General features: G+C 37.3%; 1 protein-coding gene across 1 annotated transcript; it reads right to left on the minus strand.

Moving 5' to 3' along the window:
- Nucleotides 1-6,215: 6,215 nt before the first annotated feature.
- LOC101888890 (putative phosphatidate phosphatase) lies at nucleotides 6,216-7,267 on the minus strand. Its single transcript, XM_005184985.4, has one exon. The coding sequence runs from the start codon at nucleotides 7,212-7,214 to the stop codon at nucleotides 6,249-6,251; it is 966 nt and encodes a 321-aa protein (XP_005185042.2). The 5' UTR covers nucleotides 7,215-7,267; the 3' UTR covers nucleotides 6,216-6,248.
- Nucleotides 7,268-11,596: the final 4,329 nt, after the last annotated feature.

Raw genomic sequence — 11,596 nt, forward strand, 5'->3', positions numbered from 1 at the left:
TTAGGAACTTCAAATACGAAATATTGTTCCTAAAATCATTAAAATACCGAATATCGGGAGGTACCGTTATATGGCGACTATACGAAGACCTGGACCTGCATAGACAATTCTCTGTCATAGGCTGTAGCAGCCATTAAGACTATCAAATACCAAACAATTCCGGGGAATAATGTCGCTAAAATCATCAAAATACCGAATATCGGGAGGTACCGTTATATGGGGGCTATAGGAAGACTTGGACCTGCATTCGGTTTTTTTTGCATAGGCTGTAGTAATCATTACAAACTTCGAATACGAAATTTGAAACAATTACGGCGAATACCGTCGCTAATATTTTCAAAAACCGAATAAAGGAAGGTACTGTTATATCGGGGATATACGACATCGTGGACCTATATAGAAAATACTCTTTCAGGGGGTAAAGTACTCACAATGCTATTGAAAAATATTACTAAAATCGTCAAAATACAGAATATAATACCGCATATGGGGGGGGGGCACCATTGTTTGGGTGATATACGATATTATGGACCTATATATTTCATTGAATGAAAGCAATGAATGTCGGAAATAACAAAAAATTTTAGAAAAAGATTTAGATTTGTTCGAATTGGATACCTATGGCACGAATTATGACCTCCGAATGTTGCTCTGCGGTACTTTAGCGCATTCCCGGTGAAGCGCTTCTAGAGGTGGTGGACACTTTGGTATTTTTTAGTGCCAACATAGATTTCCAAAATACTCCAGACACAATAGTCCAACGGATTGGTATCCGGAGATTTTGGTGGCCGGCCATTGTGCGCTGGAAATGAAGCGAGGAACCTCATTTTGTAAACATTCTTGGTTGGTGCGTGCTGAGTGCGTGGGTGTTGAGTCCTGTTGAAATATCCAAGGGCTGCGGCCAAAATGTTTGCGTGCCCAAGGCTTTAATACACCCTCCAGAATATGTTCGCAATAATATTCGGCATTCATTCTGATGCCACGGTCGATTACTACGAGCGGAGAACGACCATCAGCTGTTATAGCGGCCCACACCATCACCATGGCCGGCGCTTGAGTGCTGACCTTTTTGGCAAGTAAACACGATCTTTTTGTTTGTTTACAAGCTGCTGGATAACGAATGTTTTATAATCGGAGACCACCAAACCAAATTCGGCAGTTCACCACTTTCGGCCAAGCGAAGCAACTCTTTAGCTCTTTTGAGTCTATTTTCTTTCTGTTGCGGTGTAAGTTCTTACACTTTTTGGAATTTCAATGGCTTTACCCCGAGCTCATTTTTCAATATTTGCCGAATGGAATATTGCGATATGTTCAGCTCATGAGCCATTTTTCGACCACTGCTACGCGGGATTCGATCAAGTCGCTTCTTTATTTTTCGAACCATTTCTGATGATGTTCCGTCCATTTCCTTGACGTCGGGCTACGCTACCAGTATCACGGTAAAGAGCGATGGTACGAGGCAAAAAAGATTTGTTCACCTTTAAATGCTGGAGTGCTGTAACGATAGCCACTTCTTGTTTTCCAGCCAAATATAAAGAAATAACACTATCACGCTTGAATTCCATCACGAATAACTTTTTTCTGATAATTCTCAACAAAATTCCACCAAATTTGAAGTATTGGTTTATAGGATGAATTCAGTCGTAATTGCCAAAAGTCTGCCGTTTGGCCTGATTATAGCCATTTGGTGCACAATAATCCTGATATCGGATAATAATATATATGGGATCTATATCCTAATCTGAACCGATCTCTATAAAATTTGACAGTGGTATATATGGGAGCTATGGCTGTATCTGAATCGATTTTCTTTCCAAATTTGATTTCGATTTCCAAATTTGATATACTTGCTTTTAGGATAAATACGGTCGGAGGTACCAAAATACAGGTCATTTGGACTTATATTAGCCATTTGGTGCACAATTAACCCGAAATCGGTTGAAGATATACATGGGAGCTATATCCAAATCTGAACCGATCTTTAAAAAATTTTTGCAGAGGTATTTCTGGGCTGTACCTGATATATGATAACAAATATCATTCTTTTGGAGAACATATTATGCATGTGGGGGACCTACAACTCCAAATCGGTGGAAAAATATGTATTGGAGCTATAGCTATATTTGAACCAATTTTCACCAAATTTGAAGTACTTGTTTCTAGGATGAATTCGGTTGGATGTGCATAATTTCAAGACATTTGGACTGATATTGGCCACTTGGTGCAGAATTAACCCGAAATCGGTAGAAAACTTTATCGCAATCGTATAATTAATGTGACCTGCAAGAATACAAGAATACATGGACAGACGGACGGACAGACGGACTGACCTGCATAAATCGACTCAGAAAGTGATTCTATGAAGATCCCCAAAAGTTACTATGGGTCTATCTCGCTTCCTTTTTCATGTTACAAACAAATGCACAAAGACGTAATACTCTTACCCCTATGTGGTGTAGGGTATGAATACCAATCTTAAAGTTCTCTAAGGGGGGTTTCCTTCACAATGCTCTTTTTTCAGTTTAAATCATATTCCTCATTAAACACTGTAATTTCCTCCTCTCACAATGAGAGTTTTACTGCCCTTCGTCACCTGGCTAGCGGAGAGGTCTTATAAAGGTAGTTAATGACTGCTTTTATGGCCTCATTAATTTCAAATCGATTCGAATCTTGTGACGTTCACTTAATATCATCAATGTCCTTTACTTTTTTTTCAATGACTTTTTTTCAATGACTTTTTTTTAGCTTTTTCCGCATTTTCCATAACAACAGCCGAGAAACCCTCAATGACTTGCAACTAACTTAGAACACTCGGAGCCGCGTTCGGAGCTCACTGCCATAGTTAGTTTCCATTTAAATTTTTAAAGTAATTAAATTTTTTTCCCTCCCTCTTTTGAATTATTTCAATTTTAATTGTCATTTAAATACTTTTTTATGACTTGAAGTTGTGAGAGGAGTTTTTTTTTATTGCCACTTTTTTATTTTAATTACAGCGACATGTATCCTACTGTTCTAGACAGTTTTTTTCTGTCCGCATTTTTTTTTTCTGAATGTGTTAAGAATGCTTTATTATGTGGATGGTGTGTTTAGTTGTGGGCCTATGCGCGAGCGTTTGTGTGGGAGTGATAATTGCTCACTTGTTTATGGTGGGGGGAAGGCATAATTATATTGTGAGGAAAAGGGGGAGGGATATTAAATTCCTTAGTTTTGTGGAAAAATAGTATAGCTTGACTTTTTAATGTGAAGGGGCTGTTTTGAGATTGGAATGTAGGTTCAATGTTTGGTGTAATATGAACATACATGGGTCTAATAAAAATGATCTGAAGAGCGGCGGATTTGACCAAGGGTCTCAGAGCCTCCAATTTTTAGTTTTCTTTTTTTTAAATTTGGAATATATGAGAAAATCATATTTTGTTCGTTCGGCCACCAATTTCGTTCCTCATAAAGCCAATATTTTCTCCTCCTCAAAGAAACGAAATTTCATTTTTGGATATCTAAATAAATATAAATTCCTACCAAATTTCTTTCAAGGATATAAATTGCAAATATTCTGTAAATGATTTACTTATTGAAGATAAGTCCATATTTTCCAGCATTTTAATATATATTTTTTTTGTGAACATTCACATCAATCAAAATTTCGTCCGAAAAGGTCGACATAATAATAAAATTTTATATAATTATTATTCATATAATTAATAAATTTTTAAGACTTGCAAGCAATTTGTAAATAAACTGATAGCCTGAGGTGGCTTTCTCTGCTCGCCGATAAGAAGGTTGTTGACAAATTCGAATGTCATTGCACGTGTTATGATGGGACAAAATAATTATTGAAACTAGAAAAATGTTAAGGTCTATTCAGTCAGAGTGAATAGAATTTTCGGTAGCGAAAACTTCCACTCAGCCCTCAAAGCTGCAAGGTGGTGCTGTTAAAGAAAACTCCTTCTTAGCCATTGGATCTGAATTTTTGTGGACTCAGCCTCGGGGCTAAATAGGATTTTCGATAACGAAAACTTCTAGGATATTCGGTAACGAAAACTCCTACCCAGCCTCGGGGCTGAATAGGATTTTCGATAACGAAAACTCCTACTCAGCCTCAGGTATTTTCGGTAACGAAAACTCCTACTCCGCCCTGGAGGCTGAATAGAATTTTCGGTAACGAAGACACCAACTCAGCCTCGGGGCTGAATAGGATTTTCGGTAACGAAAACTCCTACTCAGCCTCGGGGCTGAATAGGATTTTCGGTAACGAAAACTCCTACTCAGCCTCAGGGCTAAATAGGATTTTCGGTAACGAAAACTGCTACTCAGCCTTCGGGGCTGAATAGGATTTTTGATAACGAAAACTCCTACTCAGCCTCGAGGCTGAATAGGTTTTTCGTTAACAAAAACTCCTACTCACCGTCGGGGCTGAATAGGATTTTCGGTAACGAAAACTCCTACTCAGCCTTCGGGGCTGAATAGGATTTTCGGTAACGAAAACTCCTACTCAGCCTTCGGGGCTGAATAGGATTTTCGGTAACGAAAGCTCCTACTCTCCCCTAGGGGCTGAATAGGATTTTCGGTAACGAAAACTCCTACTCAGCCTAGGGCTGAATAGGATTTTCGGTGACGAAAACTCCTACTTAGCCTCGGGGCTGAATAGGATTTCATTGCTGATGACCTCTTCTACAGAGTAAGTGAAAACTGATGACCTCTTCTATAAAGAAGTCATTACTGAAGGCCTCTTCTATAGAAAAAATGAGCCTCTTCTGTAAGTCATCACGGATGACCTCTTCTATGGAAAAAGATGGCCTCTTCTATTAAAAAAGTTATCACGGATTACCTCTTCTATGGAAAAAGTCATCACTGGTGACCTCTTCTATAAAAATCTATAGAAAAAGTCATCATCGATGACCTCTTCTATAGAAAAATGTATCACTGATGACCTCTTCTATAGGAAAAGTTATAACTGATCTACTCTATAAAGCAGTGATCACTGATGACCTCTTCTTTAGAAAAAGTTTACACCAAATACCTCTTTTATAGAATAAGTCATCACTGATGACCTTGAAAAAATCATCTTTCATATAAAAAATCATCAGTGTTGACCTCTTCTATTGAAAAAGTCATCACTGATGACCTCTTCTATTGAAAAAATCATCACTGATGACCTCTTCTGTTGAAAAAGTCATCACTGATGACCTCTTCTATTGAAAAAGCCATCTTATATTAAAAAAGTCATTACTGATGACCTCTTCTATAGAAAAAATATTTACACATGATCTCTTCTATAGAAAAAGTCATCACTTATGACCTCTTCTATAGAAAAAGTCATCACTCATGACCTCTTCTATAGAAAAAGTGATCACTGATGACCTCTTCTTAGCAAAAGTCATCACTGATGACCTCTTCTATAGAAAAAATATTTACACATGATCTCTTCTATAGAAAAAGTCATCACTTATGACCTCTTCTATAGAAAAAGTCTTCACTGATGACCTCTTCTATAGAAAAAGTCATCACTGATGACCTCCTCTATAGAAAAAGTCATCACTGATGACCTCTTCTATAGAAAAAGTCATTACTGCTGACCTCTTCTATAGAAAAAACCATTACTCAGGACCTCTTCAATAGAAAAAGTAATCACTGATAACCTCTTCTATAGAAAAAGTCATCACTGATGACCTCTTCTATAGAAAAAGTCTTCACTGATGACCTCTTCTATAGAAAAAGTCATCACTGATGACCTCCTCTATAGAAAAAGTCATCACTGATGACCTCTTCTATAGAAAAAGTCATTACTGCTGACCTCTTCTATAGAAAAAACCATTACTCAGGACCTCTTCTATAGAAAAAGTAATCACTGATGACCTCTTTTTTAGCAAAAGTCATCAGTTATGACATTTTCTATGGAAAAAGATGGCCTCTTCTATTAAAAAAGTTATCACGGATTACCTCTTCTATGGAAAAAGTCATCACTGGTGACCTCTTCTATAGACAAATTCATCACTGCTGACCTCTTCTATAGAAAAAGCCATTACTCATGACCTCTTATGAAAAAAGTAATCACTGATGACTTCTATAGAAAAGTCAGCACTGATGACCTCTTCTACATAAAAAGTAATCACTTCTCTACAATAAAAAATCGTCACTGATGAATTCTCTTTTTTGGCTGATATGAAAAAACTTGTCTAAAATTTCGAGTATCTAAATTTATCGAAAAATCGAAAAAATATCGAAACAATTTTATTTATTTTATTTAGGTTTTATAACGAAAATTCTTCTACACCATGCATTGTTATTGAACATACAGGTAGTTGTTGTTGTTTATTATTCTGCATAAATGATGCTATCCCAGCTTCTGGATCTTTCAAGGTCTCCCGAATACTTTTCTCAGCATTTTCCTCAAAATTATTTTCCAAAATTCGCTTGACTTCTTTGGAATTCTCTTCGGAATACCGGAAAAATGCCAAGGCCACAATTGAGCCGAGTAGGGCTCCGGCCAATATATCCGACCAAAAATGCTTAAAATCAAAAACTCGACTAATGGCAACCATGGCAGGACCACACAAGCACAGCAATTGTACCAAAATCGCTGACGGACGATAAATGGTGGCCATAAATCCTGGATTTCCTTTGATATGACGGCTGCACCCTCTGAGGTATAAGGCCAAATAAACCAAACCATAAAACGATAGACTTGAGTGGCCACTGGGAAAGGATTTGTATATCGAAGAGCTGAGATGCATTGTCCCCGTACAGGTGTATTCCAGCATAAAGGGGGAGTTTTCGGGTAGTTCATTGCAGGTTAGACCCTCCAAGCTGATGGGCTGACACAAAGTATAGGAGTGGGGTCTCAAACGGCCCACAGTTAATTTGAGTAAATTTTTAATAAATCTCTCACTGGCAAATCCACAGAAGAATGGCATGGCGGCCAAATAGAGATCCACCAAATATCCCTTTAATCCCGGAGCAGATCTTTGTTGATTGCTAATTCTCGAAGAGAGGAGTTCATTTAGAATTATGAAGATAAGCGGTAAATACAATCCCAGCAGATATAGGGTCCTTGTATTTATGGTATCTGCAAGATATGGCTGCCTGATGCCGGCATCCTTGCAATCAAATCCCCTTCTCCGGGGAGAACCCAACACTGCCTCCAAATTAAAACTCAACCACAATATTGTGGCAAATGGCACAATAATGGCAATTTGTTTTAAGAAAATTGATCTCATTTTCCGAGGTTTTCTAACTTTTTTTTTGTAACCACCGCTGGTGACGTTTACACTCGGCACTTGAAATAATACTAAAAAATGTGTGTATATTTTCCTTGCGAATTAGCTGCCCATGATTGCGTCGTTGTTGTTGTTGTTTACAACAATGGAAATTTTACTCAATTGTCAAGTGTCTGAGAATTCAGAACACAACTAAGTCAATGAATCCGTAAGCGGGGAATGGGACCTAACGGGAAAAAAATTATAAAAAATAATAAATAAAATTTGATATTCAATTCCGAACCAATTACAGCTATTACCGGTGCGTTATCAGTTGAGACGGGTATTTTGCTACACATCAACAAGATCGTGTCCCAACTTCGGATTGGCAACAAAAATATAACCCCGTGTTGCTTGGCTATACTTCCCCTCCTGCATGATGCTACGAAATCGCTGATTGCTATCAACATCAGATTTATTAAAAATTATGCGAGCGTCTGGAAAACTTATGCGTCTTAAACGTATTAATAAAGGAGAGTGATGCAAAAGAAGTAAAAGAAAATAATTTTTCCTGTAAGAAAGGAACTGAGAAGATGACGTTTCCATAGAGGATTGCACAAAGCAGAGGAACTTTCTTCCAAAGACAAGTTCAGTGAAGATGACTCTGTCCATAAAAAACTGATATCAGTGATGACCTTTGCCATAGAAAGGACAGGTCATCAGTGATTACATTTTCTATCGGGACTGAATAGGATTTTCGGTAACGAAAACTCCTACTCAGCCTCGGGGCTGAATAGGATTTTCGGTAACGAAAACTCCTACTCAGCCTCGGGGCTGAATAGGATTTTCGGTAACGAAAACTCCTACTCATCCTCGGGGCTGAATAGGATTTTCGGTAACGAAAACTCCTACTCAGCCTCGGGACTGAATAGGATTTTCGGTAACGAAAACTCCTACTCAGCCTCGGGCCGAATAGGATTCTCGGTAACGAAAACTCCTGCTATCCCTTAGGGGCTGGATATGATTTTCAGTAAAGAGAAGTAAGGATTTTCAGTAAAGCACTCGGGGCTAAATTGGATTTTTCGGTGACGAAAGCTTCTACTCAGCCCTCGCGGTTTTCGGTAACGAAATAGGATTTTCGGAAACGGTAACGAAATAGGATTTTCGGCTACAAATAGCATTTTCGGTAACGAGTAAATTAACGGTAGCGAAAACTCCTACTCAGCCTTCGGGGCTGAATAGGGTTTTGGGAAAGAAAACTTCTACACAGCCCAAGGTTAAAGAGGATTTCATTGATGATGACCTCTTCTACAGACTAAGTCAAAACTGAAGACCTCTTCTATATGTCATCAAGGATGACCTCTTCTATGGGATTAGATAACACTGATGACCTCTTCTATAGGAAAAGTCACCACTGATGACCTCTTTTATTGAAAAAAAACAACACTAATGACTTTTTCTATGGAAGAGGTCGTAGGTGATGACCTTTTCTATGGAAGAGGTCATCAGTGATGAATTTTTCTATAGAAGAGGTAATCAATAATGAATTTTTCTATAGAAGAGGTCATCAGTGATGAATTTTTCTATAGAAGAGGTCATGAGTTATGACTTTTTCTATAGAAGAGGTCATGAGTTATGACTTTTTCTATAGAAGAGGTCATGAGTTATGACTTTTTCTATAGAAGAGGTCATGAGTTATGACTTTTTCTATAGAAGAGGTCATCAGTGATGACTTTTTCAATAGAAGAGGCCCAAGGTTAAAGAGGATTTCATTGATGATGACCTCTTCTACAGACTAAGTCAAAACTGAAGACCTCTTCTATATGTCATCAAGGATGACCTCTTCTATGGGATTAGATAACACTGATGACCTCTTCTATAGGAAAAGTCACCACTGATGACCTCTTTTATTGAAAAAAAACAACACTAATGACTTTTTCTATGGAAGAGGTCGTAGGTGATGACCTTTTCTATGGAAGAGGTCATCAGTGATGAATTTTTCTATAGAAGAGGTAATCAATAATGAATTTTTCTATAGAAGAGGTCATCAGTGATGACTTTTTCTATAGAAGAGGTCATCAGTGATGACTTTTTCTATTGAAGAGGTCATTAGTAATGACTTTTTCTATAGAAGAGGTCATGAGTTATGACTTTTTCTATAGAAGAGGTCATGAGTTATGACTTTTTCTATAGAAGAGGTCATCAGTGATGACTTTTTCAATAGAAGAGGCCCAAGGTTAAAGAGGATTTCATTGATGATGACCTCTTCTACAGACTAAGTCAAAACTGAAGACCTCTTCTATATGTCATCAAGGATGACCTCTTCTATGGGATTAGATAACACTGATGACCTCTTCTATAGGAAAAGTCACCACTGATGACCTCTTTTATTGAAAAAAACAACACTAATGACTTTTTCTATGGAAGAGGTCGTAGGTGATGACCTTTTCTATGGAAGAGGTCATCAGTGATGAATTTTTCTATAGAAGAGGTCATCAGTGATGAATTTTTCTATAGAAGAGGTCATCAATAATGAATTTTTCTATAGAAGAGGTCATGTGTAAATATATTTTCAATAGAAGAGGTCTTGTGTAAATATTTTTTCTATAGAAGAGGTCATCAGTGATGACTTTTTCTATGGAAGAGGTCTTCAGTGATGACTTTTTTATGGAAGAGGTCATCAGTGATGACGTTTTCAATAGAAGAGGTTATGTGTAAATATTTTTCTATAGAAGAGGTCACCAGTAATGACTTTTTCTATAGAAGAGGTCTTTAATAATGTTTTTTTTTATAGAAGAGGTCATGAGTGATGACTTTTTCTATAGAAGAGGTCATCTGTGATGGTTTTTTTTATAGAAGAGGTCATGTGTATATATTCTTCCAATAGAAGAGGTAATGTATAAATATTTTTTCTATAAAAGAGGTCATCAGTGATGACTTTTTCAATAGAAGAGGTCATGAGTAAATATTTTTTCTATAGAAGAGGTCATCAGTAATGACTTTTTCTATAGAAGAAGCCATTGGTGATGGATTTTTCTATAGAAGGAGTCATCAGTGATGACTCAGAACGTTTCATCAATGATGACCTCTAGTGTTCAAGATATCATCTGTGATAATTTTTTCTATAGAAGAGATCATCAGTGATAAATTTTTCTATAGAAGAGGTCATGTGTAAATATTTTTTCTATAGAAGAGGTTATCAGTGATTAGTTTTTCTACAGAAGAGGTCATGTGTAAATATTTTTTCAATAGAAGAGGTCATGTGTAAATATTTTTTCTATAGAAGAGGTCATCAGCGATGACTTTTTCTACAGAGAGGTCATTTATAAGAGGTCATCAGTGATGACTTTTCCTATAGAAAAGGTTATCAGGAATGACTTTTTCCATGAAAGTTAGCATCAGTGATGTCTTTTTCTATAGAAGAGATCATCTGTGATAATTTTTTCTATAGAAGAGGTCATCAGTTATGACTTTTTATACCCGCAGTCATGTGGCTGGAGAGGGTATATGTCATTTTATACGGTCAAAACGTGCTTAGCCTAAATAACGGCTTAAGACCCTAGGTCTTCTTTGGACCAAATCCGTTTCAGGACATTTGAAGTCGATCTGTCGTCCTTTTTCTGCCCGTCCTTCTATCTGTCTGACTGGTGCGAACGATAATTCTCGATGGGAGTATCCGGTGTGGTCCAAACTTGATGCATCCTAATACTTTTGTCAAACTTAGATCGAGTTCGGAGATGGGCAATATCGATTCACTCCTTCTGGTACCTCCCCCAAAAAGGTCGAAATTTTCAAAAAAAAATTTCTTCTGTACAGAAAGAGAAACGATGAAGCGATTTTGCTCCAACTTTGTACATCCTAATATTTGCGCCTAAGATAGGTCAGGGTCCACTCCATCAAGTACCTCCCTCACAAAGATTCACAATTTTGAAAAACTAACAACTTTTATAAAATGTAAGGTAAGAGTCCGATTGGCTTCAAATTTAACACATCCCAATATTTTTATAAACCCAAGACCTGGTGTTTAGATGGACTACATCGGCCTACTCCTTCTGGTACCTGCCCCACAAAAAGCCAAACATTTTTCAAAAAACATATTTTCTGCACAGAAAGATAAACGATTATCCGATTTTTCTCCAACTTTGCAAATCCTAATATTTGCGTCAGTTCTAGGTTAGGTGCAAAAATGGACAATATCGGTCTACTCCATCAAGTACCTCCCCCACAAAGGATCAAAATTTTGAACAATAAAAACTCCTATAAAATGTAAGGTAAGAGTCCGATTGTCTTCAAATTTCACACATGCCAATATTTTTATAAACCCAAGACCAAGTGCTGAGATGGACTACATCGGTCTACTCCTTCTTGTACCTGCCCCACAAAAGGCCGAAATTTTTCAAAAA

Source organism: Musca domestica, unplaced genomic scaffold (genome assembly GCF_030504385.1).
Source record: "Musca domestica strain aabys unplaced genomic scaffold, Musca_domestica.polishedcontigs.V.1.1 6, whole genome shotgun sequence".
NCBI classification, from domain to species: Eukaryota; Metazoa; Arthropoda; class Insecta; order Diptera; family Muscidae; genus Musca; species Musca domestica.

Excerpts from the sequence above, each read along its gene's own strand:
- LOC101888890 (XM_005184985.4), bottom strand. The coding sequence starts at position 7,214 with ATGAGATCAATTTTCTTAAAACAAATTGCCATTATTGTGCCATTTGCC.